Here is a 27,988-nt window from a genome sequence, read left to right on the forward strand (position 1 = left end):
TGCCTCCCTAAGGCCCAGGTTCCTGCACTGCACCCCTGTGTCCCAGACAGGGTGAGAGAGGTCAAAGGAGATTCAAAGAAGCCACGTCTCTGAGAGGAGCAGGAAGATGATCGTGCCCTCATCAGAGGGAAAAAGTGCATTCAGAAGAACTGCAGCCTGTTCCTCTGGGGACCCTCAGGGAAATGGTCATTCAATACAAGAGAAGTGACAGACCAATGGTTTATTCCAAAGGGGAAAGCCCAAGCTGGATGTCTCCCTCCCCAACCCCTGCAAGCTGGCCCATCCTTCCAGAGCCCCCATAGGCCTGGGGCTGTTGAGACGGGAGATGTCTCCACTGTGCTGCTCCTGGTTTTGTCTCCTCTCCAATCCCTGAGCACCCTGATATGCAACATGGGGGGTAATCAGAAGGAGGAGGCAGCCTCTGACGGGGCAATGGCTGAGGGTGGGGGCAGTGTGTAAGGCACCCTTTGCTGTCAGCCCAGCCACACTCTCCATCGCCAGAGAGAGTGCCAAAGTATAGACTGAATGAAATTCTGTAGGCAAATGGTATAGTGGCTGGTAAATGGTAGCTGGGCCAGTAGCTATTTGCATGGGTGGATTATATCGTGTTAAGGGAATTCTTTATCTCAGCAGAGGTAACAGAAGAATATCTTGGCTAAGGTCAGGCTGCCAGTCAGGAGAAGCCACCCTCCAGAGACCACAGACTCAAAGTGACTGTGGTGGAGACCCACTGCCTGGGTAGGGTGATGTCAAGACACTGAGAGGTTTCCATCCGCAGTGGCCAAGGGCTGCAGGTTCTGCCATGCTGGGCATTGATAGGTAGGACCAGAGAGAGCAGGTCGGGCCAGTCCTCTGGGAAGCAGGAGGTGAGCCACGTGAACGGGAGACGGGTGGCTGTGCTGTCCAGGCACCTGCTGACAACACTGGGGGATGGGGCCTTGGAGAGAAAGGTCTATAGGCTTGGAGACAGCACGGTGTGGGTGGGAGAGGCAGGCTGATACCATGCGGGTACTCACTGCTAGCCCTCAGATCCTGCTAGCCCTCCAGGAGGAGGGTGGTGGGTTAGGGCAGGCCCCACCTATCTCACCCCTGCGATGGGTTGGCCTCTGAGCACAGGAACAACAGTGACCATCTGAGGTCACAAGGCAGGAAAGGAGTCTGAATGGAGTGTGGCCAGTGGGGAAGTTGGAGAAGCCAGAACTGCCCCCAAGAGGCTGGCAGAGGGCTGCAGAGGGCAGGTGCAGGACCAGGCTCCCTCCCACCCAGACAAGCACAGTAGCTTAGAAGACAAGAGCAGCAGGGTCAGAAGGAAGAGCAGGGGTGTGGCGCCTCGTTCCTTCCACCAGGAGCTCATGGGGCTTCGTTGGACCCAATCCCGTTGCCTTTGTTGACGTAAAATGGCCGGTAGTGAGACTGTGGGGGAAACAAGAGTGTCAGCGAGGCCAGACGACAGATGAGCCCGCTACCTAGACCCACCCTACCCTAACCTGCCTCAGGAGGCAGCAGTGATCCAAGCCCCGAGAATTCTAGGGGCCTTTTGGCCTGATCTGCAAGATTTACCTACCCTGTGATGAGGAGCTGGTCCCTAAAGTCAGGATCTCCAGGTTGGAATCCTAATTAGAGTCCATTCCCATAGTTAGTAGGTGACCTTGGACGTCAGCCCCCCATCACACTGGTCAAAATTTCTCTCCACAGCTCAGGAGGTTTCTCCAGCGCCACCACAGCTACTATTTATATAGCACTTTCTACTCCACAGAACTTCACAGCACTGTGCCGAGGGCTGTATGTGGATGCACTCATTTAATTTTTACAACCACCCAATTAAATAGATTACTATTATCATATTCATTTTATAGTTGAGCAAACCAAGGCACAGAGAGGCTAGGCAACTTGCCCAAGGTCACTCAGCTGGTAAGCAAGGAGCCGGAATCCAAGCCCCAGCAGGCTGCCTCCAAAACCCACACCCCCAGCTGCCAGTTCTCGGCATCACTTCTCTTATGGCGAGGGCTTCCAGCATTTTCTTCGGCTCTCTCTGCATAAATTTCCCTTACAGAGGGGGTGCAGAGAGGGTAAAGAACTGCCCCAGTCTAACACGGTCCCAGGCTCCCCACAGCCCTTTGCCTCTCTTGTCCTGTTCCTCCTCCCCCAGCCATTGGTACAGGGAGCATCTCTGGAGAGAGAGCCCAGTGACAGCTCTCCCAGCCTTCTCCATGTATTGTATCTCCCAGTAATTTCATGAAATCAGCATGCCCCACCCTGCCCAGATAACTTCATCAGGACCCTGAGGAGGCAGCCCTCCAGGATGGAGTGGAAGAGCACGGCTTAGCTGCTGCTCACCCATGCAAGCACCGTCAGCCCCCGGGGGATCTCAGGAAGAGGATTTGTCCCTGAGCTGGGTCAGAGGCTGAGCCCACTCCCATGCCCTGCGGATCCCAATACAGGAGACATCATTTGCCCCTCACACACACACCTCAAGGGTGCACTGCCCTTGGCCCTGTCTCTCAGGGAACTGACACCTCCTGGTCAGCTCCTTGCCTTTGTCTGGTCCACAGCAGGACTTGAGGGATGCTCAGACCTTGCTTAAACCACCTCTTAAACAAAGGAAGAAACTGAGACCCAGGGAGGGGAAAGAACAGCTACTTACTGGCAAAGCAGAGCCTGGACCAGGTCTCCTGACCCCCAGGGGCCAGCCTGGACCCCAAGCAATTCATAGGGCAAAGTGAATAGATTTGGAAATGGCTGAAGCCTTTCTTTGAGGAAGACTGGGTCAATAATATGGGTTGCAGGTCAATGAATGGCATTGTCTGGTTAAAAGCCTGGAGTGGTAGGTGGGCATCAGGGCAAAATGCTCCCCTCACCCTCCCTTCCCCTCCCTGGCTTGAGGTCACAGCACATATGGCAGTTGGAAGAGCTGGGAAATCATCCTAATTACGGATGGGAAAACTGAGGCACAAAGGAACCATTTTTCCTCATGCAAACTCACACAGCAAGTCAATGAGACAGCTGGGGCCAGCCCCCAGGGAAATTGATTCCCAGCTCAGCTTCTCTGCACCCCAGCACCTATCTCCACTCTCCCAGTGCTGGGTGCTTGCTGGACACCAAAACCTTGCTCTGCCAGGGGCCTCAAAGTGCTGATGAGCCTTCTCTCCAGGGCCCCAGGCTCTGAGAGGGTGGAAAAGTATGTAGTAGGGAGGGGAAGGACTGAATCTAGAACAGAAACCTTTTTTCTCCCCATATCTGCTTTCTGCAGTCCTGCTGTTGCAATGCCCCTGGGTCCAGCTCCAAATTACACACACGATCACTTAGCTCCCATCGCCAGCAATTAAAGATTCTCTCCAATTAAACCATCCCCAGCCATTCTTTGTGGTCCAAGGCAAATCACCTCTCCTGCTCTGACCTCCAGTTGCAAGGACGGCAAGAAACAAGGGCTCCGGCCCTGGTTCCAGCAGAGCTCCTGATGCCACCCACATGCCACGGCAGCTGGCCCACTCCTGTAGCAGGGCCTAGAATGGACCTTCAGGAGCAAGGCATTCAGGCACATAGGGGCTCTGCATGTAAACTACAGTCCCCGATCACTGAGGTCTCAGTCAGGGTCAGATATGTCAGATCTAACGGGCACTGGGGATCATCCCAGTCCCCACATAATAAAAAGCAAGAAAGAGTCTCAGAGAGGGTATCTAACTCATCCAGGACGCCACAGTCAGCAGGTGTCCTGGACCCCAAAGCCATGCTTCCCTGTCATGCTGCTCTTCTGATATGCCTGGCCTTGGGTCATTAGATATTGACCCTAAATATATCTAGTCCCGACTTTCCAGCCTTTCCCGCCCCCACATTATCACCCCAATGGCCTCTATGCTGTCAGAACTGAAGAACTGCCCCCAGGGAAATGGGACCCATCTCTAGGAGGAGGCCTGTCCTCCCGCTGGGCTGTTTTACAATCCCAGAGCTGGCAGAACCCAAGCTGTCATTCCACTAGCATAGGCAGCCAACAAGCATTTGCCAAGTAAAAAAACCAAGGCTGCCCACTTTATAGATCAGAAAACTGAGGTCCAGACAGTGTGTGCTTAGCTAGTCCTCTGCCCATTAGCCCTGGGTCTCTACTACCCTCGGCTGTGTACAGGTATTCAGGCCACTGCTGCCTCCTTCTCCACCCCATGGCCCAGAGAAGTCCTCCCACAGGCCCTGGAACCTATTGCCTCCAGGGAGCCCCCTTCAGTGCCAGGTCTCTGGACGTGCCCAGGCCCTCCCGGCAGCACTTCCCTTACCAGCATAGTCTGCTTGCCAGATTTCCAAGTCTGAGGCTGGGCCTTGGGGCTTTGGCTCCGCATGAGGGAGGGATAGCCTGGGAAGACAAGAGACTCAGGTCAAAGGGAGCAGCGCTGGTGGTCAGGGGCCCCCGGGGCCGGAGCAGCACAGCTGCCTTCTCCAAAGTGACCACCAAGCATCATCCAGCCCATTACCAAGTGCAGCCGCCTGAAGACGCGTGCAGCAGCCAGGGTGCCGCAACCGAAAATCCTGGGGAGGCTGGCCAAAGGGAGGAGGCAGCAAAGCAGACAGAAGGAGGAGGAGCCGGCCAGGTGGGCTGGACCAGGCAGCAGGGGAGTGTTGCCCCCACATCCAGCACAGCATCGCGCTGCTCTGCAGGGATTTCCACTCACCCACCCCGGAGGTTTACGCCACGGGCCCCCCCCTTCCCAGAGCCCAGAAGCGCCACGCATAAGCATGGCCTGCCAGAGTTTCCCGGCAGGAGGCGCTCACTTGGACTCCCCTATGCTGTTTGGATGATGCTTCCCATTCACAGAGCCCCACTTGTGCCAAGCACTGTGGAAGGGACTTTGTAGATGTCTCCTCACTGAGCCTGGCCCCTGTATCTATGAGCTCAGCAGTTTGCTTGAGTTGCACAGCAGCAGTCAGGATTCCAAACCAGGTGCTGGGGAGCACCGCAGGCAGGTGGGGGACAGAGTGCCGGAAATCCAAAACCCAAATTCATGTTTTTTCTCCCCGGCTCTGTGGCCCCTCCCCTGTTTCACTAGCCAGAGACTAGGGCCTAGAGAAGGGCAGGAATTTGTCATTGTGGCCGCCACCCAGGGTTAGGATGGCAAGCCCGAGAGGCCTGGAGCAGGTTAGCTATCTGAGCTTGGTTGCAAAGATGCTAGTCTAAGGCAGGGCCGCCTTGACTCCCTGCGCCTCAGCCCAGACAGACCTGAAAGGAGCTCTGGTTCATAGCACAGTGAAGGCACTCTCAGTGTCAGCCATCAGCCTGCAGGGACGCCTGGGAAGACACAGGCCATGACCTGGATGCTGAGGCCCTCAAGAAATAAGCAGGGTCTGTCCTGGGCCAGATCTCTGTTGAGTGAGAGGCTGCATGCGGTCTGTCTCGGGAAAGCCCCTCTCCTGCCCTGCTCTAAGCGAGGATGAGCAGGTCAGGCTCATGATGAGCACTGCCAGGCTGCCGGTTGGGTTGGCCCTTCCCAGGTTGGCACTGAGCAAGGAGGAGGGGGAGGAGGCAGAGCAAAGAACCTGGGTCTCTTCCTGCATCTGAGGGTGGGGGCAGCCTTGGAAAGGGGGGTTCCAGGGATCCTGAGTGGAGATTAAAAGGAGTAATTCAGGCCTCATCTCTCAGTTCCCAGAAAGAAAATCCCATGCCAGCCACGAGAGAGGGGAGAATGGAAACAGGGGTGGGGTCAGGGGGGCCCAAGACACCCGCCTTGTGCAGCAGGCAGAAGTCCAGATAGAAAGTGTGCTGGGGTGGCAGGTGAGGCATGCATCCCTCTCCAGGGAGCTCTGGGGAGAAGGGACCGGCACACCCTAGAAGTGGCAGAGAGCCCCCCATGTCCCACCTGCCCCCGCTGTGGGAGAGGAAAGGGGAGGGATGGAAAATGGGCAGGTACCGGGATTAGTTTTAGACAGCCCACTGCGACCCAGTGGTTTGGAAAACTCTGCAGTGGCCTGTCCCAAGGTGGTGAACTGATAAGGGGTTTTCCCAGTGCCTGCTGGGAGAGAGAGAGGCATTAGTGGCACAGTGCTGGTCCCAGATGGGCCAAAAGGACCCACACCTCATTCTGGGGGCTGCTCTAAATCACACCTGAGGGCGGCCACCTCCCCTGCCAGGTGCTCTGTGGTCCAGGCTTCAGCAGAGAGCAGAAAGGCGCCTGCTAGAAGCCAAACAGGCCGAGGCAAGTCCTGGAGCTCCCCAGGCCCAGATCTGGGCTAGGACATGCCCGGGGCTCCTGCAGGCTGGGACCCTCCACCCATAGTCCTGTCTCCTCCATCTTGCCGGCAGCTCCAAGAATCCCTGTCCTGGGTATAGCATAGGACCCTGGGCCGGAAGGGACAGCTGAGTGATGAGGCCTCAGAGACCACTGCTCAGGGGTCTCTCTGCCCTGCATAGCCCCTTTCCCTCTCCTGAGCCCACCCAATGTGCTGATCTTGACTTCCAGGCCAGATGTTTGGGGTGCCAGAAGAGAGACAGGGTTACTCCCACCACAGCCATTAGAACTGTCCCTGGGATCTTTCAGGAGATACATGAGGGTCTGGGGCCCATAGCTGGGGTCTGATTCAAGCCTGCCCCCTCAGGATGCCCCCAGCACCAGGGGACAGGAGGCATCAATCACTCTGCCTTGTCAGAGTGCTGGGGAGCACCGCAGGCAGGCGGGGGACAGAGTGCAGGAAAAGAGAATCAGTCTCAGGGGGACTTAGGGTGGTCTGGTCCTGCCTTTCCCAAAGGGGGGCCTGCAGGATTGGCTCTACAGGATGCTGGCAGGTGCTCCATGGCCACAGGACCCCAGAGCCATCCAACGCTGGGAGTTAAATAAACTCTGCAGTAGGAGAAGCAGCATCCTGAGGATCAGAGAGGTGCAGGGTGCAGGGAGTATGGCATGTCCCCCCATCCTGACCACTGAGAGCTGTTGTTGCAGCGTGTAGTTAGAGACTAGAGAGTGGTGAAACAAGCCCTGGGAAACGCTGATGTGGCCCAGCCCCCACCCCTGCCCTCATTTTCAGCAAAGACCATGGCGGCAGCTCCCGGGCTCTCAGGCCAGGCCTCTCTCCTTCACGAGGTGAGGGAGGAACTAGCAGCTCAGGGAAGAGACCCAAGCAGGGCTTGGGAGGTGTGAGGCAGCTGCGGAGGAAAGCAGGGGCCAGGGTGGGCAAGCTCACCTTTCAGGGAGAAGGAGGAGCTGCCTTGGACGACGGGCAGGTCATTGTCAGAGCTCTGAATGCTGGAGGAGTACTCCCAGACCCGGGAGGTATAGTTACCTGGCAGGACAAAGAAGGGCTGTCAGGCCCCCACAGCTGGGAGTGGGAGAGGAGGCAGGACCAGGACACAGCCAGGTCTATAACTCTCCAGCCGCTGGCCACAACTTAAGCCAGGATGCCACTGTGTGATCCCAGTGACGCCTCACCCCCATCCTTCTGCCACCAAAGCTGTCTTTCTAAAATATAAAGCATAGTCTGGTCCCTGCCTTACCTAAAGGCCACTGTCCTCAGAATAAGGGGCAAAGTCCCAAGAGCAGCCCACAGCTCTGTCGTGAGTTGCTTCCCCCAATCCCCACCACCCACTCACCATCTCCCATTCTTGACTTCACCTCTGCCCTCCCTCCACCACTGGACATTCAAACCAGGCTAAGCCTGTGTCTGAGACACTCCAAATTCTCTCCTGCCCCAGGCTATGTGCCCAGACCCTGTCCTCTGCCTAGGACACTTCTCCTGCTCGCCACCCTTGGCAATTCATGGGTGGGGTCTTCAAGTGTCAGCTTACATGGCACCTCCCCAATGTCTGCATGTGCCTCAGCTCCATCCCCACATCGTCCTGCACCCCCTACCCTCTGGGTCACAATTACATGTTCAATTGTCTGTCTTCCACAGTGAGCTCACATGAACTGGGAATGTGCCTGTCTGGCCCCTGCATCACACCTGGTGCCTGGCACAGAGCCTGGTTCCTGGAAGGTGCTCATTGTATGGTTGATGGATAGAATGCATGAACCAACGAACAAATGAATACAAACACATCCTAAAACTTGGGGACGAGACAGTTGATAGTTGCCAAGTTGAATAGGCTAACACACGCCCATGTGCAGGCATGTCCTATAGTCCAGAGGAGAAGAAGGCAGTGGAAAGGGGGCACTGGAGTGGGGGCACTCAGAGGGCACTGGAGTGGGGGGCTCAGCGTCCCCATGGGTAACGCACACTTCTCCAGCACCACACCCCCACCTGCCAGGCTTGAAGCATCAGTGACCTCCTTAGTCAAGCTCACTCCTTAGCTGCCTGTGGGGAGGGCTGGGGGCTGACTTTCAGACTCAGGGGTCACAGATGGCTGGGGTTGGCCACCTGCCCCAGTGCAAAGCCCTCCCACAGGGATCCCAAGCAGCTTCTGTAGCAAGGCTTCAGTGAGCATGTCCAGCCAGGGCTCCGCGAGGCCAGACACCTTGCCCTTCTGTTCACTCATGCCTTTAGTCTCTCTCTCAACAACTGCTTCCTGACCCCCTCCCACTTTTGAGCTCTGGGCCTGTAGCAGCGAACAGGACAGACACAGCTCTGTCCTCAAGGTGCCCACGGTCTACTGCATATGTGGAGGAGGGGGTGCCACTGGTCACAGCTGTGAATCCAATTCTGGATGTAGAGGCCCAGGCATTGCTCTGGTGCCCCTGACCCTCCAGTCTCCATGAGTCTTGCCCTCACTGAAGAGTCCTCCAGTGCTATGTCTGGGGTGGGGGCTGACCCAGTCCCCTCCCTCCCCATGCATGGCTGGCATGTGGCCAGGAGCCCCCAGGACAGAACCAGGGCCTCCCAGAACCAGGTCTCATTGAATGCATGGCCCTGCCCTTGAGCAAATGGTCCCCTCAGAGCACTGGGCAGAGGGAGACCCTGAACTTAGCAGCTCCCCCTGGGGAAGCCACATCCCCACCCCCATTTCATCACATCTGGGTCTTAAGGTGCTGTTCGTTCGCCTCACCGCCTGGAGCTCCAGGGCCAGCCGCATTTCCTGCCGTGCCTTCCTTTCCAGTCACAGCCACGTTGACAACTAACCACTGTATGACTTTTCACTACAGAAGTACTCAAATCAGTAGAGATTCTCTTTGGGTCCTCATGCCCTCATACTTGCTGGGAGGGGTTCCCCACACTTAAGCCCAAGGTGGCTGCTCAGACCCAGTTTTCCCCAGATCCTTCCTCAGGGATCAGAAGAGCACATGGACTCAGGGATCTCCAGGGATGCCGAGATTCCTGGCTGTTTTTCCTCCAGCCTAACTAACGGTGTCCCTCACGCATGTACACACACACACACACACACACACATACACACACACACACATTAAGCTCGGTAAGTAGGACCCCTCCCTACCAATGCCTGGACCCTCCACTCATCCCAGCTTCCCACATTCATCTCACACTGGGGTCCCAGCCCCATGCCCCTGGCCCCACCTCTATGCCCCTCCTGCCTGCACAGCCCCACATGAACTCTGTGCACCCTGGAGCTGAGCCACCACCTACCTTTGGTGCCATAGAGATTGTTGAAATTCTTCTGGGTAGTCTCCTTGGTGAAGCGGCCGGGAGACGAGGGCTGGTATGATGTCCGGGCTCCACCTGTGAAGCAGATGAACAGGGCTGTCATTGCAGAAAATGGTCCCATCAGGACTCCTTGCCCCCAAAAAGTTGCCCAAGTGCCCATCACAGGACCTGGATTCCACCGTTGAGAGAGGTCCTTTGGGTCTGACATAAGTCAGTCAACTAACTTATCACCCAAATTGGCATGCTTTTGAGAGTAGAAGGGCTCTGTTAGTAACCATGCGGAGAGCATCAGCATAAACCTGGAGAGGCCATGGCAACCACCGGGGCAGAAGCAGTGGGCTCTCAGCCACGTGAGGGTGGAGCCTCCTGGAGGTGGCCTGATGAGCCAGGAACACCTCCCAGGGGCCCACCCAGGCTGCTGCTTCCCGGGAGATCAGAGCCTCCATTCACAAGTGCTTTCCTTCCCGCACACCTGGGTTCTCACAACAGCCTTGTGAGGAAGGAGTGGGGACTGATAACCCCACCGACACCCAGCTGAAAACAATGAGCTCCCCATGCGTATTCTAGTCCTCTGTTACCTCTGTCCCTCCCCACCTGACCCTCAGATGACACCACACCCCCAGTTCCAGCCCCGCCAGTCCTTCCTGTAAGCCTTTGTGCCTGTGGTCCCTGATGCCCTCTGCCCTTCGCAGTCATGCTCCCTCTACTGAGCACAGGTTCCTGGAAACTCACCTCTCCCGGGAAGGAGTCACAGCCACTGTCAATCCCACTGACCTCAAAGCTCCCAGACTCAGGACCCAGTCCCTTTAGGGGCCTTGTTTCTTTCATCTCCTTGGTGATTCCTTCGTGTCCTCCCCCCAACTCCACCCTGAGCCTGGGAGCTCCCAGAGGGCAGATTTCCTGTCCCTCCTGTCCTCGGCACAGGCTATCCACAGTACTTGGGCAGGGATGCTGGGGGAACCTGTTTCTTCCATCGCAGACATCATAGACTGACTCACAGTGCAGAGCTGGGAAGTCTCCCAGCATATGAGCACAACCTCCCCTCTCTTCAGATACGGGTACTGAGGCCTGCCCAAGATGCCCCAGGCCCTAGGCCCTTGGGGTGGCATCATAGTGGGTGCTGCTGTTCCCTCAACCACCTCCCTACAGCCTGCAGGAGGCTCAAACTGGGCCCTCAGTCTCCTACAGAGCAGGAGAGACCCGCAGGAGCCCGTCAGGGCACTCGATGGCACCCCAGGGCCTGGTCCATGGATGGAAGGGAGAGACAGGAGGGACAGGGCCGGGCCGAGGCCAGGTAGGGGTTCTGAGGAGAGGGGTGCTGGGGCTGGCTGGTTAGAACAGCTTATCCTCTCCCAGAACTTGCCCAAAGGCACAGCACCCCAGGCAGGGAGGAGGCAGGCTGGCCGGCTGGGGCCTGGCCCACACCAGGAATGTCAGAGGAGGGACAGCCCAACAACCAAGAAGCCCAGGGGTTGTTTTCAAACTGGGTGGGGCGGCACAGGTGCTTTTCTGTTGAGCTCATGTCTCCAAATCCCCCAAGCCTCTCCCATTGTGTGTGTGTGTGTATATGTGTGTGTGTGTGTAAGACGTGTGTGAATTACTGATTAGCTCCCGGAGGCTTCCCCCTCCCCAGCCCCTGTGCCTTACCATGCCTCCGTCCTCCCCCAGCCTCCCTCTCCCACATGCACAGGCACACACCCTCATGGTCTGAGGGCCGGCACACCCACCCTTATGTAACAGGTATTGCTGTGGTTTGTTGCTGGCGCCCAAGAATGTGAGAGGCCACCACAGGGCAAGGACAGGCAGGCACTGGTCTGTGCTAGGCCGGCACCTTGCAGGCTGGGACTGTCCAGGGCCTGGGAGGGAGGGCCAAGGGGGCCAGGGTGCAGAGCCAGGAAACTCAGAAGAGAAGGGACCACTCTCCCTACCTAGGGGAGCAGAATGGTCCTGGGGTCGGCAGCCATCTCACAGGGCTCAGCCCCTGCAAAACCTGAGCCAAAGCAAAATACAGCACTGGCCTGGCAGAAGGGAGCCCAGGAGACCTCCAGAAGGAAAGAGAAGCAGAGATATGGGCTGGAAGTGAGAAGGCAAGGAGGGCAAAGAGGGGCTGCCTGTGTGGCCAAGGAGGAATGCCTCTGAGAAGCTGGCACCAGGTAACTTCTCATTCGAACCAGGACACCTCTGAGAGCTAACGCCGACGCTGTTCATCATCACATCAGGACAACACGTAGATGCCAGGACTTTACCAGGCAAACTGGACATGGCATCACCCCCACTCAGAAGGAACCTGGCTGAGAGTCACTGCACGGACTTTAGGGGCCCCTAGGCAGCAGGAGAGACACTAGGTCTGGGGTGAGGGGTTCCCTCTTACCTTTGGGTGTCAGGTACATGGAGTATCTCTTCATGGTGTCCGGTGCACTCCACTCACCCCCGAAGCTGTTCGTGTAGTTGTTCACATAGCGATGGTCACCACCTAGGAAGGAGAGGGTCGGGTCAGCAGAGGAACCAGGTGGAAAGGAGGAGCCAGCCCACTGGGGACTTTTGGGGCTCAGATGAGTCACCCCATAGCCCTTCCCCTATCTCCCAGGGAGAGCCAAGTTTCCCCAACCTCACAGAATACGACGCCCTGCCCAGCATTCACTCGGTTCCTGAGTTCTTGGTGGAGAAGGTGTCTGCAAAGAGCCATCCACCCTCTTGGACTGAGCCCTTGTGAATAAGATTGTGTGCACAGCACTTCCTAGCACTTCACCTTTACCAGGTGCTATTAATGCCCATTTCTTATTTGATCCATACATCAACTGTGGTTATATCCCCCTGAGACAGATAAGGAAATTGAGACTCAGAAAGTAAGAGAAGCAGTTTGCCCAATGTCACATGCCAATAAGGGCAGAGTTGGGGATTGAGCTCTGGCTCCCTACTTCCGAGTTCAGTCCCAGCCACTGCTGGCAGCCTAAGGTGAGGGGATGAGGTCCCAGTGTTGGCCTCCATGGCCCAGGGATCCAGGCAGTGGAGTGAGCTGCTATGGCAGGGGCCACTCACCTGCAGACCCCCTAACTCAAACAGATCTGCTGCTCGATGCTTGACTTCCCTCAGCCACCTCTACCCCATTCCTTTCTCTTTAGACTTCCCCGTGTTCTACTTTCCCTGTCCTTCCCTCTCTCTCTCTCCTGAGCAAGAGGAGGAATATGCCGAATGAGACCCTCATTCTTCATCTTCATCACCGGCGCCTATCAGTGTCCTGGTGCACAGCAGATTCTCAAAGAATAAACAAATGCCCTCCTAGGTGTTAGCCCAGCCCTGTGCCCCACAGAGTCCAGGATGAACTGGCCTGGTGTCTCTTAGTGCAGGGGCCTTTGACGGTGTGGATGAGTCCCTGGTCTGGTGGGCAGGCTAGCATCGGGGAGGAGTGGATGGTCACTCCACTGTCTGACTCACGGGCCACCACCTCCTAGAGCAGACACACTCCCAGCATCCACACGGCAGCCACAAGAAGAAACAACACAGAGGCAGAGGAGCCGCCCCCACGGCCCCAGGCACAGGCGTGGGCTACTGAATCAGCAGTGCCCATCCCTGCTTCTGCTTGCCACCTCGCCACACACCTCGTACAGGACGCAGGGCCACACCTGTACAGAGGCCGTGGCCAGCATTGTGACCTAGAAATGGGACAGTGAGAGGCCAGGAGCCTGAACAGTTTCCACAAGGCTCACCCTACCCCAGTCTAGGCCATCCCCCCAGGCCTGGCCGGACCTCACCAGAGGAGTTTCCCTGCCCAGTTTGTACCCCAGGGACGATGATTATCACACTCCTCAACCCCACTTCTGCAGCCACCGCCAGCCGCAGCTTCTCAGATAAGAGGGCATGGGAGACTGAATAGCAGAGTGTTCAACCCCGCCGTACCCCCTACCGAGCTGTGCGCCCTTTGAAAGGATGCTTCTCTGAGCCTCAGCCTTCTCGCCTGTAAAATGCAGTACACCCCGCAGGGAAAATAAGGTAATGTGCGTGAGGAGCTCAGCGAAATGCCCAGCATCGAGGGAGCACTCAATCATTGTCAGCTGTCACCATCACCATTAGCATCATCACTATTGTCATTAGAAGGAAGATTTCGGGATGTGAGTGCCGTTTGAAGCCAACTGATTGTCTTGCTGAAATGGCTTATCTGTCCTTGCGTGTGATTGAATGTCCCCCATATTTCACAGGGACACCGTGTGATATTGCCATCACCAAGGTGCACAAATGGCTTCCTGAACCCCAACCCTTCTGCACACTCTTATCCCCCTCACCCCCTTCTCCTCCCCCAAAGAATCATATGCTGTGTCTGGAGAGCAATCAGGGGTCCTTTCCTTTGGGGTATTCACGTCTAGCAGTCATTAACAAGGCTGTACTCTCAAGGCCTCGTGCAACGCCTGGGACACTGGATGGGGCCTTGGGGAAAGTGCCCAGGCTTCAGGCCCTAAAGGGACTGGGTGGAAAAGGACTTGACGATGTTGTTTCTCAGGTTCAGAGGTTTTCTGTGAGATGATTCAGTTGACCTCTGAGGGGACAGCATGACTCAGAAGAAGAGCTGACTTCAAGGGAGCTGGTGAGTCACAGAGACACTGTGTCCCACCATCCCCAGCCCAGCTCAACAGGCCAAGTCCAGCCTCTGGGCTCAGCACTGCTCAGCATGGCCACGATGACAGGCAAGTCCTCCCTCCAGGCATGCCTGCAGTTCTAGGTCATGTCTGCTAGAGTCTGCAAAGCCACCAGTTTGGAATCTGGCCCATACTAGTGGCAGCATCCACACAGCTGCTGGGCTGGGCCCGGCAATTAGATGTAGATCTGAATGAAACCAGTCTCTGAGTTTGATGGACAACCCACAGAGAGGAGGCATTTGTGGAGCCAGTGCCCAGGATGTCCCTGCTCTGGAGGTCTCTTGCTGTAGTTGCATAACTTTGGCAGCAAGTTCAAAGGAGGAGGAGGGTTAGAATCCCTGTATCCTAGTCCAAACAGCCTGAGGAAGGGTGGGTGGGTGGGAACAATGAGAAGAAGCTCACTGGAGGCCAGCCCGTGTCAGGCAGCAGGAATTGATTTGGGAGAGAAAGGTCTATGGCCTTGCGGCCCAGCCACGAGAGGGGACCTACCGTTCTCCATGTGGTTCCTCTCAATGAAGTTACGGCTCAGGTCCGCCTTGCACATCTTCTCAACGTGGCGCATGCATACATTGAGCAGGTCATCCTTGAAGTTGCCTAGCGACTGTCCCAGGCCCTCCCCCTCCAGCAGGACATGATAGGTGGGCAGGGGTGGGGGGAGAGAGTAATTGCTCATCAACGCACCAAATTCCTACCAAGAAAGGAAAGAACCATTAACTGCCTGGGTCTTCATGAGCTATGAGGACGCTTCTCTGCCAGGGGCTCTCACAGTGCAGCTGGGGTTCTCAGCGCTGCAAGCCCCACTCTTCCTCACTGGATGTTTGTTTCTTCTGTAACGTGAAAAGGTTCAACTAAAACCCACTGGATGCTAACATCCCTGATGGCACTAGCATTCAGATGTGTGACTCCACGACTCCCACCTCTAAAGTGGGTGCATCTGTTTACTTCATAGGATTTATGAGAGGGACACAAACTGCAAAGACTGGGAGTGAACGCACTAAAGAAATGCAAGGAATTACTATAGAATTTGGGGTCAGCCATGGTGGTATTTCTTTCTTTCTTTCTTTTTTCTTTTTTTTTTTTTTGAGGCGAAGTCTCACTCTGAGATCCAGGCTGGATCACAGCTCACTGCAACCTCCGTCTTTCAGGTTCAAGCAATTCTCCTGCCTCAGCCTCTCAAGTAGCTGGGATTACAGGTGTGTGCCACCATGCCTAGCTAATTTTTTTTTTTGTTGTTGTATTTTTAGTAGAGATAGGGTTTCATCATGTTGGCCAGGCTGGTCTCGAACTCCTGATCTCAGGTGATCCACCCACCTTGGCCTCCCAAAGTGCTGGGATTACAGCCGTGAGCCACCATGCCCACCCCACAGTGGTATTTCTACCTTTACATGCCATGCTCAGTGCTGCCTTTGCACTTCTCATTTCCCTTACTCCTCACCGAAGACTCTGTCCTCCCTCTCAAATCCTAACCGGCCTCCAAGACCCAGTTCAAACTCCACCTCCTCCACAAAGCTGTCTTAGCTTCCTCCAGCCCGCCTCCCCTTCTCTGAGCTTCTACAGGCACTTATCTCCTGAGCCATATGCTTTATCATTTAATTACACACTTTTCTATACTGTTCTTTAATTGTACATGTCTTATCTTCCCAGCTGGATTGCAGTTGCTTGGGGGCAGAAACCATGTCTTGTACTTCTCTATTTGCCACAGCACCTGATAGAGTACCGGGCATGCAGTAGTATCCAAAACACTCTAGCAGATGGAAGCATGAATGGATGAATAGACAAACGGACTAGATCCAAGATAACAAATATGCAGCACTCCTACACCACTCCTCCTCTACCCAATTCACTGATCTCACAACTCTTTCCTACTGAGCACAGAGCATTGCTAGCACATATCAATTGAAGTTGGTAAAAGGTGATATTTGTGTGCCATCTTGAGAGTAGGTAAAGAAATGGATTGGATTAAAAAAATTAAACAGGGAGAATGGAGCCTGGATAGATGGATGAATGGATGGATGGTTGGATGGCTGGATGGTGGATGAACAGATAGATGAATAGGTGGATAAGTGGATAGGTGGATGGATGGATGATGGAGGGGGGTCTCGAAAAGTGGATTGTGAAATCGAGGGCTTGAGTGACAGAGGAGTGGCTTGTTACCTGCAGAAACAACACAGAGTCGCTGATGCTGTGCAGCTGCTCCCGGGTCTGCTTGTCCTCATGCAGCACCTTGGCTCTCTCATCCAGAGCATCCACGATCACCTTCACTTGGTCCACAGCATCCTGCTCCCGCTGCTCCAGCGCAGCCCTCACTTCCTCCTTTTGCTTCTCCAGGTCCCGCACCAGGTCCCGGAAGTTCTGCTCCAGGATGGCCTTCTCATTGGTGGTGAAGCTCTGGAGGTCCAGAGTCAGGGAAGGGATTAGGCAGGGCTTTAGTTAGGGAAAGAAATCACCCTAGTCGGGTATGTCTTTAGGTTTCCAGCACAGGATCAGGGCATTCCCACTGCCCCAACCTGGCAAGCCTATTTGGCCAAGAATCTCATTCAAAGGCATCACTGAGGGATGCCACCTACTGACAGAGATAGCCAGGTTTGTTCACAGCCCACACTTCTTATCTACCTGTGGCTCCTTCCTCTTGGTGGGTCGATATGAGCCATCATTCCCTGTGGGCCCCAAAGTTCTCCCATGGGTCACAATATGCTCCCAGAAACCCTAACCAGAACCAAACATCATTCAGAAAATGAATGTATATGTAGAAATGTGTATTCAGAAAATGAATGTGTATGCTGGCTGTGTATATAGTCAGGGTCAAGCAGGCAGTGATTTCAGATTGTGGTTTGCAATTACGCAAACCATGGCAGATATACATTTAGCCATAATGGCATAAGTAGATAAGAAATGGTGTGTATTTGGTGGCTGGGGAGTCTGGTGGGCAGAACAGACATTGGAGGACATTGGAAGACACACTGGAGGAAAGTCTGGGGTCTTTACTTGCTGGGTTAATATGAAATGGGCATTAGGTCACAGACAGGATCCCACCTGAGTGCCTGGCTCAGACTGAGAAGGGGAGTTAGTGAGAATGTCAGAGGAGGTGGGAGAAGCCAGAAGAAACACCTTGGGATGTCTATGTGGGCCTGGGACTCAAATGGGAGCCAAGGCCTGCCTCTTTCCAGGCAGGCCAGGTCGGGTAACGGAGCAGCAAGGTGAGCTTGGGGGCTGCTCACCTTGATGCGGTCCTTCTCCTTCTGCCACTTCTCAGCTTCATCCTCAATCTCAATGATCTTGAGCTGCAGCTGCTCCTTTTGCAGTGACAGCTCCGTCTGCAGAGAAAGAGCCAGGATTGGCGAAGTCAGGGGGAGGAGATGGAAGAGAACCAGAGAACCAGGGAGCGGGTCCACTCAGGGGGCACACTCACAGCCAGGGCTCATCACTCATCTATTCAGCTCTTCATTCAGCAAACATTCATCAGGACCTCGGATATGCCAGGCACCATGCCAGTCGCCAAGGATCTAGCAGTAAGTTAAATACCATCTTGCTGTATTCTCAGGCTACTAGGGCTGGATATCCTAGCCATGTCTTTTTAAGGGCTAAGCCTCTGCCTGTCTCCTCCACCCAGCATGAGCAGGAGGGAAACTCATTTACAGGGTGCTTGCCCCTTTCAGTGGACCTGGAGCAATGGGAAGAGAAAGGAAGGGGACCCAGCCCAGCTCAGCCCAGCCCAGCCCAGGGAGTGTCTCGTGGCAGTAACAGTGTGCAGCGTTTCTATGGCATGACGTAGGGCTGTGCTGCAAGCAGCAGCCAGGGTTGCGGTTGCCGCCGGCGTGGACTCCGTCTGGGCAGGCACAGCTATAAAACCTGTTTATGGGAAAGGGAAGGCATTCTGCAGTTTTGGCAAGACAGAGACTTTTACCCAGGGGCTCTGGGGAAGGAGAAGGCTAGAGAGGAAGGCAGTGTAGAGTGGAAGAAGAGGTTGTAGGGACCCCTGCTCAGGAAGAGGACACAGACTGTTGGGGTCTGGGGTGGTTTAGGAAGAGGTTGTATCAGTAGCACACTGGGACATTAGCTTTCACTCCCATACTCACCTTTCATTTGGGGAAATGCCCTTCTCTGAAAAGCAGTCACAATAGAGACAAAAGGAGAGGCAGGAAGCTAAGGCCAATCCCATCCAGCCAAGCCTCTGTTCTGCTGGGCTGCCCTGTAGGACTCTCAAAGCCCCTTCTAACATGGACAATAGGTGGATGATCTCCACCTGACAGAACAAAGCATCCAAGAGAGCCTTGGATTGCTCCAGATCTCCCCATTACCACTGGGTTTTGAATGCAGAGTCCCACCCCTTTCTCTGGCCATCTCCTTGAGGAGCCCAAAAGAATAGTCAAGGTGAGGAAGCCACAAACCTCTAGGAATGGGAGTCCCATCAGCCAGGAGTCATGAGCACCTGGGAACATGCATCACCACGCGGCACACCTTCTGAACGCCCCACCGGGTCAAGGGAGTGCTAACAGGGGACCTGCTGCAGGCACCCAGGGAAGTGGATCCGATGGCAGCTAGAGCTTCCCTGGCTTTCCTGGAAAAGGTGCCCAGAGGGTGGGGAAGGCATGGGGCAAGAGCCACGGAGCTTCCCAGAGAGTCCTTGAATCCCTGGCCTCCCCGACCCCACCACCACATTCCTGGGCTCTCCAGGCAGGGAGATTCAGAGATGTTCTCAGTAGCATTTGCCCCACCAGCAAAGGGCTGGAAATGCCATAGCATGGAAACTACCATCACCAGAGATGGAAAAGAGGACCTAAGGAGATGAGGATGGAGATTTGGCCCCATCTCTGGAAAAAAAGGCTGGAGAGAAGCCAGCAGCCAATAAATAAGGTGGTGAGAGAGTGGAAAACAGAGAAAGGAGGCCCACTGTAATGGCAGAAACTCAGCCCTCACACTCTCTGATGATGCAGAGCTCAAGAGCCCAGGAAACACAGGCTGGCAGATCCCACAGCCCCAAAGGCCTCCGAGGAGGCTGGACCTGGCAAACAGATCTGAGCTGTGAGGAAGAGTCCAAGAGAGTGGACTCGGGGTCTGTCCCAAGCACCTTTCTCATCCCTGGAGAACTCCTGAGTGAAGTCCAAGGTTGGGGAACAGCTGGAGACCCCCAACCTCCTGAACCAGCTCAGTGATGGAGGAGTTGGCACCTGGGTTCCTCACCCCACCTTACCACCCTGAGAACAAGGTCTGATGGAAAGGAAAGCAGAGAACAAAACAAAATCCCTCCCACCATAGGCCAGGGCCCAGCGCTGGTAAAAGTCCTGTCTCAAATAGGAGATGGGCAGCCCTTCCATGAAATGAGCAATGGTGGGCTCAGAGGGAGCTCCCCGGGAGCACAGGACAGCAGGTGCCTCTGAAAGTTGCCTGGCTGCTCTGTGCCTCAGTAGCCCTGTCTGGTCCATGGGAGCAGGAAGAGGACCTGCCTCCCAGGGAAGCTGTGGGATGCCCTGGGATTGGGAGTGAAGCCCCCAGAAAGCATTTGGCACAGCGTGAGCACCGTCTGAGCAATGGTTCCCATCATCACTACTGTGTGCGCACCTTCCGTGGACCAGGGGCCAGGCTGGGTGCTGTCACTCACACCATGCTCGGAGCAGTGTATGCAGCGTGGTGGGCAGGTGGGTCCGGCATTGGCAAGTGAAGAGCGCAGCAGATGTGGTCAGGCGAGGTGTTGGTGGTGTTCAGTGGTGAGGATAGTGTATGCTGTTGGATTGGGATCCAGATGGAGTGTGTACACTGTCCAGACACAGAGTGAACAGTAGGGAGTGCAGAGAGAGGCTGGCGAGGTCAAGACACTGGGCTGAATGCAAGATGGAAGCGTAGCTCGTGGATAATTGAAGATTGAAGGACACTGGTGGAAGTGAAGGAGGACAGAAGGGGATGAGGGTGGACTAACCACCTGCAAGTGGAAGAAGGTCTGACCAGAGAAGGTGAAGGCCACGAGTCGAGTGCCTGGAGTGAGCAGAAGTGCACAGGGAGACAAGGTGAGGGCTGCATGGTTGGGGCTGCAGAGCAGGAAAGGTCTCCCCAGGTGAGCGTGGATTCATTGGCCAAGACAGATGAAGGAGACAGTGAGTTCAGGGATGCAGAATTCAATGGGGATTAGAACAAAGAAGTGTCTAGGCCAAGGGCAGGGAGAGGCCAGTCCCCCGGGAGTCCATCCTGTGTAAGGGAACCAGGGAAGAGGGCAACAGGGCTAGTTGAGCACCGAGGGGTGGAGAGTAGTGCCAGAGGTGTTGGCGAATGATGTGGAAACCTGTGAGGGCAGGGTCAGAAGGGGAGACTGTCTGCAGCTGTGGGCGGAAGAGTCGGTCAGGGTGGAGGAGAGACTTGGCCTCCTATTTCTTTGGGGCACTGAAGAAGTCGGACACAGGCTGGGAAGGGGCCCTGTTCCCACAGCATGTCTTGCAAGACCGGCAGGACACAGCGGGCTCCTGGAGTTCCCTTGGACTGGGAACTCTGTGCTGCTAGAACGGTCCTTTTTCACCTCTGGGATGAGTCCTACCCTGTCGGGGGAGGAGCATTTGGGGTGACACCTAGGGGTGCACCTCGTGTCTGTTCAGCTCTTGGCAATTTTTCCTGTATAGGAACTAATATAACATGGGAAGGTTTAAAAGACGCTGGGCTCTCCTTCAACACTAGGAGAGGGAAGGAAGGCAGTGTTGATTACTGAGCATCTACTATGTGCCAGGACTTTTCTCCTTTAACCAGCAAAAGCCTCCTGTGGAGGTAAGTGGCATTATCCCCCCCATTTCACAGGTGTGAAAACCGAGGCCTGTAAAGATTACACAGCTTGCCTGAATTCTCACAGTTGGAAAGCGGTGAGGCCAAGCTGCAACAACAGGACTCAGATCCTATTCTGTGCCTTAAGAGGCGCACCTAGAGGTGGTGGCACTAGGCTGTCCTGTGTGTCTTCTGTGGCATCGTCCTTCCCCTTCACTCCTGCTGACCTAAGCCCTCCCATGCTCCCTTCACCTCGCAGATGGCACTTTGGCAGTTCCATCTCTTTCCTTTTGCCCCCGCTTCCCTCCCAGCACCCTCCCCATTGTCCTCTGAGGCCCCAGCTTTCTCTCTCCCTCTCTCCCTCTTCCCTCAGAAAGTGGTTGAAGGCCCTGATGGCTGACAGGGCCTCTGATCCCCACAGTCCCGCCCTGCCCACGCCTCCCTCCTGACTTCCTACTCTCCGCTTCATTCCTCCCTGCCCAGGCCTGTCCCTAAATGACTCCTTTGTTCCCTTCTCCCACACCTGTCTGGTTGCCTCTTGCTCTCTGATGCCAGGAACGGGCCCTGCATGGGCCACCTAACCTTGAAATCCTTCAGCCTTGGATGAGCAGAGGTTTTCCCGAGAGCAGACAGGTGGTGCAGCAGCTAGCAGTGCCTCAACCTGGATGTGGTCTTCAGGTGGAGACACACCTCAGCATCCACCTGGATAGGTGTACCTGCACTGCCTCCAGAGAGGAGAGGACTGGTCATGATCTTCCCCTGGCCTGAATTCACTACATGGGCCGTCGGCTGTGACATTTGCCAAATGAGCCAGTTAATTGCCAAATTTGTACTCTCAGACAAACGGTAATTATCTGGATAAGAATCTGAAATGCTGGATAGATTTCCCCATCTCCACCTGGACGTCAAACAGCCCAGGATCAGTTAGTCTGCTTGACTGAGATTTACTGTTCCTTTTGCTTCCTCACAGCCTCAAGTCAGGGGAGGGGTGAGATGGGGCAAGGAAGGTATCACCCTGGCCATCTCCAGGCCAAGAGTGGGGAAGAAGACAGAATGCCAGACCCACAAAGTGTTAGCAGCCCCCTCAGTCTCCTCCTTCACCTTGCAGATGGGGACGCAGGCACAGTGGGAACCTCCCCTCCCTGGGCCTTGGTTTCCCTGTGGTGAAATTGGACTAGATCTCTGATTCCCAACCCAGCTACACATTAGAATTCTCTAGGGAGACCTTTAAAATACCTCCTGGGCTAAGGCCTGGAAATCTGTGTTTCAACAATTCACCAGCTGATTCTGGTCTGGGGATTGCTGTTTGGGAGCCACTGGACTCGGTGATCTCAAGAAGACCCTTCCAATCCTACAGGAACAAAAAGGCTTAAAATAGCGGAAAGGAATCCCAGCTCTGCCACTCTTGGGTGCTGCAACTTGTGTAAGTCTCTTGACGGCTTTGACCTTGTTTCTTCATCTACAAGTAGCACATGCTGGGCCCAGCACTGGCACTCAGGTGTGTGCCATAGACACTGGGTTGTCTCCTGCCTGCCTGTCACTTTGCTCCCCTGCTTCCTGTCTCCAAGCCTCTTTTATTTTGTTGTTTCCCCCTTAACACCCAGAGAGGTCCCCCTACCTCCTTTCTCACCCACCCTGTCCCAGAGCAAGCATTCTCCCCCAAAGTCACCAAGGTCTCCAGGGAAAGTGGGCCCAGCCCCTCCAGGGCACCCTGGCCTTTAGCCCGGCTCCCCTTCCCAAATCCCAGAGAGCTTTCCTGGGCAGACCAGCGCTGCTCAGAAATGCAAGGACCAGCAGCTGCCCATGCCCAGCAGCCAGTGGCTCAGCTGTCGTGTTAGAATTGGGCAACGAGACGAGAAACAAAGCCACAGATGTGGTGAGAGAACTGAATAGAACCAAATGGTGGGGTTGAGAGAGTGGAGGAGGTATGAGGCTGAGCCTCTCCAAAGCAATGCTCCTAGCTGAGTGACCTCCACACATGCCTCGTCATGCTGCCACCCCAGAGCAGGCCAGACCCATGACAGGGCAGGGCCCCCCAAGAGCAGCCAGCCATCCACCCAGGAGGTCTTAACATCCTGGCCTGCTGAAGCTTGAGATAGGCAGAAGGAAGGGCCATAAGACACAGAAACGGATGTACGTGTACATTTCAATCTCACCCACCTAACCTAGCCTGGGAAGTGTCCAGTGGCAGAGGGGAAGACAGGAGGACATGTATGAGGCCTATTGTGACATTTGGGGTGGAATTGGAAACATGCTGACCCAGGGACCACCAGAGAAAGGTGCTGTCATGTTGTCACACCAAGTGATCTTTTTCTAACAGAGACTCTGCTCAGAGTCTGTAGGCAGAGCTGAGGCCCAGAAGACGGGCACCCGCAGCCCTGGGTGTCATCTTAGCCTCACACAACCAATCGAGGCAGGTCTGAGGCTATGTCACCTGGGTCTTCACCACTGGCCTGCAGAACAGGTTCTGAACAAGGCTGCTTGCAAACAGCTATGTGTGGGCTGATGTTTGGGTCTGCAGGAGATGCCTCAAAAGGATGCCAGGACTGGCATGCTCATTCACTTTGGCCCATCTACCTGCTAACCCTGCTCTGTGCCAATGTCCCCCACCTCTGACATTCCAGCAGAGCCAGGCCGAGACAGCCCGTGTGCCCAGCTCAGTCTCCTGGCTTCCTGGCTCCACTTCTCCCTGCCTAGCCCTATGCTGCAGGTGCACATGTGTGTGCACACACACACACAGGCTACCTGAAGCTCCCACCATCGCAGTCACTTTAGGGCACCAGGCATTTTCTCCTAAAGCACACATATCCCAATCCCATCTCCTTGGGGCCCTTTCCCTGAGGCACTCTCAAACACTGGAAGAGGGCTTAGGGGGCTTCCTCCTCAAACAAGGACCTTGGACCTTCCTCTGTGCCTGTGTCCCTATTTGCAAGGTGAGGGAGGACACTGAGGGGGTTGCTAATACCTGTTGGCCTGGCATTCCGTCTACTACAGCTTGATGTTGACTTATAGCCGCTCTGCGTAACTAGGCGGGTGCTCCTCAGTCCTGTTTGGGTGTATGAGCCCTGCCTCCTGACCTACATCATGAGCCCTCCCTCAAGGAAGAACTGTGAGTCCCTCAGCGGCCCCCATGCCAGAACCTGAACTCTGAACTCTGAGCTCCTGGCACATCCAGATGACCCGCCTGCCCACCAGAACCACCTTTTCCAGGGGTACCCAGGCTTAAGCAGAGATATCCTTGGCTCAGACCAAATTTGAGGCCAAACCCACATAGAAGATGATCAATAAGAATGTCCTTTGCTTGTAGTTGAGGTGGGAACCTGAACCTTCCGCCTTCTTGACACCTCTTTGCCCCCTCCTCATCCTGAGGCCTTGAAGACATTTCTAAGAATTCTAGGGCTCTGTGGGGTAATTTGAAAACCAACAATCTAGCCTCACCCCTTGGGAGATTGAGACTGAGAATGGAAAGGACTTATTCACAGCCTTACAGTTAGTTAGAGGCAAAAACTGGGACTGGAACTTGGTCACATTTCCTAAAACCTTGTTTGAGGCTCTGCAATTTCTCAGCTACTGTGATGAGGATGATTGCCTCTTGTTCTGTCTAACCTCCCAAGTAAACTCCCCAGAATGAGTTTCATGGCCCCTGTCCCATCTATATCTCCCAGTATGAAGCCTGAGGCCACGCTGGGGTCGGAAGATAGGGGAAGCTGGAAACATCTTCCTGGGCCAAACAAGGCTTCTGGAAGGGATCTGTGAGTCTGTTCCCCTCTCTACCTCGGCCCTTTCTGTCCAGGGGTGTGGGTGAGAGATGAAGGGAGAGAATAATCAACCAGCTCCTCTTGGTCAGGAAGCCTGGGCAGGAAGGAATCCTGTGCTGTCCAGATCTGAGGCGTGCAGAAGCTCTTCAGGAAAGTGGAGTTCACTGCTTTGGAGGCCAGGAAGGTTTGCCCCAGGAAAGCCACCCACTGCAGGAAGCTGTGTACCTTAGGGAAGAGTAAGCCCGACATCTGTGGGGCAAAGGGCAGTGGCCACAGCTGGGCCCTTCGCCCAAATCACCTTCCCCAGGTATGCTACATCCACAAGCATGCACTTGCCTCTGCTCCTCCCCATAGAAGTACAGGCACAGTCACACAGAACTCATGCAAACACACTTACGTATCACATACACGAATACATGCAAACATCCACAAAGGCACAAAAACACCCACGTGCACATAAAATAAACACATATACAGATGCTCCTCAACTTGTGATGGGGTTATTTACCAATAAACCCATTGTAAGTTGAAAATGTGATAGGTCAAAAATGCTTTTAATACACCTAGCCTACCAAGCATCATAGCTTAACCTAGCTTACATTAAACTTGTTCAGAGCACTTATATTAGCCAACAGTTTGGCAAAATCTTCTACTACAAAGCCTATTTTGTAATAAAGTGTTGGATTTTATGGAATACTGTACTGAAAGCAGAGCACTTTCACATCATCGTAAATCAAACCATCCTAAGTCAGGGACTAGCTGTACATGTACGCGCCATCCACACACAAACTCCAAACTTCCCCAACAGTGTCCGCGTGCAGGAATAGGTGTGTCCACACACAACCACACACACAAAACACAGGGCCCAGCTGGGAAAAGGATAAAGGAGGCTGTGGAAGAAGTCAAGAGACCAGCTGGGGATCAGCTAGAACAAGAAGCCACTGTACGACAAATAAAAACTATAAAGACAGCAGCAAGGACCTTTCAGTGGGCCCCAAAATTCTCTCCTTCTAGTATCTTTCCTCACCCACAACTCATTCCCCAGGGGCCAGTCCCACTTAGATTGGAGGAATTATCTCTTCTTCAAAGAAAAAAAAAAAGAAGAAGAAGAAGAAGAGGAAGAGGAAGAGGGAGAAGGAGAAGAAGAAGAAAGAAACACCTCAGCCAGGCACAGAGCCCAGGAGTGAGTTCTGTGCTATTGGGTCATGCTCTCTAACCTGACTTGAATTTATCCTATGACTTTGGTCAGGCCCCCAATCTTTTCTTAGTCTCCATCTGCTCATCTAGAAAATGTCCCTGTCTCCTGAGACCTTAGGGGATTGGGAAGCCACCTCTGATCCCCAGCTGGGATTAGGGGGGACGGGGGGCATGAGGGGAAAGAAATGTTTTCTAAAAGAGCCAAGGACAGTAGAAACTTAAGCCCCAAACCCGAGGAAGCCCCAGTGGAGAAGATGAAGGTCGGAGGGGTGGGGTGAGAGAGGAGAGGCCTGGAGGGGCAGGAGGGGCCCCAGCGCTTACCTCCTTCTCGGCCTTGGCCTCCTCCACCGTCACAGTGCTATGATTCTTGTGCTCCTGGAACATGCAAAGGTAGCAGATGCAGGTCTGGTCGGTCTGGCAGAAGAGCTCCATCGTCTTGCCATGCACGGGACACTTGCGGGCCTCAAAGTCCCGGATGGGCTCGAGCAGCTGGTGGTCTCGGAAGGCGGCGCCCTCCAGGTGGGGCTTGAGATGCAGCTCGCAGAAGGAGGCCTGGCACACCAGGCAGGACTTGACCGCCTTCTGCTTGTTGCCGATGCAGGAGTCGCACAGCACCTCCTCGGAGCCGGACTTGGACCGTGAAAAAAGGCCCGTGTCGGCCCGGGGGTAGCTGTTCCGCCGGGTCTCCCCGGGCTCCATGATGGACACCGTGGGCTTCCGGGACTCCGAGAAAATGGACTTGCGTAGCTCGCCCTTTTCGGCAAAGGTAACGGGTGGCTTCTTGGCAGCCCCCAGTTGGAGCCCTGCGTACGGCGACCTCTTGCCTTCCATAGAGTCCATGCTGAAGTAGTTGGAGTTCTTGTCGTCCCCAGACTCGACAAACTGGATGATGGGTCGCCGCCACTCATTGCCCGCGAACAGGGCGCTCCTACCTTCCCCTGGCTTCAGGGCGCTGCCCAGGCTCTTGCCCTCAGCTGCCTCCCCTCCGTGCCCGTTGGTGGTCTTGGCGTCCTTGCCGTCAGCCTTGGTGCCATTCTCCAGGCTGCCACTGGGGCCCGACGGGCTCCGGGCATCCCTGGCTTCTGGGCTCGACCCGTTGCTCCTGGAGGCATCTGCAGCTTCCATCGCAGGGTGCTTGGCTGAGCTGTTTCAGGATTGCTAGGGTTCAGGATAGGTGACCTTTCTAGCAGGCGTCTCGGCAGGGAGTGGGGCAGGCAACCACGGGGACTAGAGACACACCTGTGAGGAGGAGGAGGGGGAGGAGGCGGAGGAGGAGGAGGGGGAGGAGTGGAGGGGAGGAGCAGCAGGCACAAGCCTGACACAGCGGCCCGGGAGAAGCAGGCAGCCCCGCAGCCAGCAGAGCAGATAATTGCACGGGAACCACGCCCTGCACATTCATCCCTAACCTGATTTTTAAAAGAAGTGTTTTTTCTCCCCCAGCTTAATTATTTTCCACAACTCAGCAACCAGTTGGGCTGCTTCCCTCTGACGCACTTGCTTCTCATCCGGGGAGCGGGGAGTCTCTGTCTTCACAGGTGGGCAGGCTTCACTGCGCCCAGAGGCCCCTGGGGCAGAAGGTGAGGTGTCTGCAGAGGCCTACGGGACACAAGGCTGTTAACTGGGTCACACAAGCCAAATAGCCTTGTAATTTGCAGGCCTGAGTTTCAGAGGGAAGATTGTCCACCTTGGGACTGTAACGCTGCTTTTCACCTTAAGGGGGAAGGATGGGTTCCATTTGATTTGGCCACTGAGTATTGAACCCTACTTGCCAACCTCCAGGCACTTTCCTAGGTATTGCATATATACGAGCTCATTCGGACTTCCCTAAAACCTGTTCAATTAGCCCTTTTTAATAGATGAGGAAACAGGCTTTAAGAAGATAACTCACTGGCCTAAGTCAAGTGGCCCAGCTGGGATTTGAACCCTAAGCCTTTGAGAAGCCAAAGTCCCTTCTTCAGCTGGGTGGTCATGGAGTCACCTGAATATCTCACCAGAAGATGGCTTCTGAGAGTCTGTCCTATCCCAATGGCCCCAACAAGATACATATAGACCTTAGATTATTGCTACCAGAGCAGGTCAGACCCTGCGTGGATTCAAAGGACCGAGGCACAACAACGAGGGGAATCCAAGCAATGCCAGGCCAGGTGGTTGGGT

The 27,988-nt window shown here is 54.9% G+C and overlaps 1 protein-coding gene across 4 annotated transcripts; it reads right to left on the reverse strand.

The window, feature by feature from the left end:
* Window positions 1-201: 201 nt before the first annotated feature.
* Window positions 202-27,390, reverse strand: TRIM29 (tripartite motif containing 29). Of its 4 annotated transcripts, none has more exons than XM_054440720.2 (10): window positions 26,156-27,059; window positions 17,357-17,452; window positions 16,293-16,526; window positions 14,628-14,826; window positions 11,879-11,980; window positions 9,490-9,582; window positions 7,159-7,257; window positions 5,892-5,990; window positions 4,266-4,342; window positions 202-1,413 (listed from the first exon to the last, which is right to left on the reverse strand). In XM_054440720.2, the coding sequence occupies exons 1-10, from the start codon at window positions 26,957-26,959 to the stop codon at window positions 1,351-1,353; spliced, it is 1,866 nt and encodes a 621-aa protein (XP_054296695.1). In that variant the 5' UTR covers window positions 26,960-27,059; the 3' UTR covers window positions 202-1,350. The 4 variants fall into 4 exon arrangements, with proteins under 4 accessions (XP_054296695.1, XP_054296694.1, XP_054296696.1 ...); XM_054440719.2 differs by having other exon boundaries at window positions 5,892-5,993; XM_054440721.2 differs by lacking the exon at window positions 5,892-5,990 and having other exon boundaries at window positions 26,156-27,390.
* Window positions 27,391-27,988: the final 598 nt, after the last annotated feature.

Source organism: Pongo pygmaeus, chromosome 9, assembly GCF_028885625.2.
Source record: "Pongo pygmaeus isolate AG05252 chromosome 9, NHGRI_mPonPyg2-v2.0_pri, whole genome shotgun sequence".
Taxonomy (NCBI): domain Eukaryota; kingdom Metazoa; phylum Chordata; class Mammalia; order Primates; family Hominidae; genus Pongo; species Pongo pygmaeus.

Coding starts and splice junctions, on each gene's coding strand:
- TRIM29 (XM_054440719.2), bottom strand. CDS start 26,959: ATGGAAGCTGCAGATGCCTCCAGGAGCAACGGGTCGAGCCCAGAAGCC. Junction 11,981..14,627: donor GAGGAACCACATGGAGAACG/GTAGGTCCCCTC, acceptor TCTCCTTCCTAG/GTGGTGACCATCGCTATGTG. Junction 4,343..5,891: donor GCTGTCTAAAACTAATCCCG/GTACCTGCCCAT, acceptor TTGTCTTCCCAG/GCTATCCCTCCCTCATGCGG.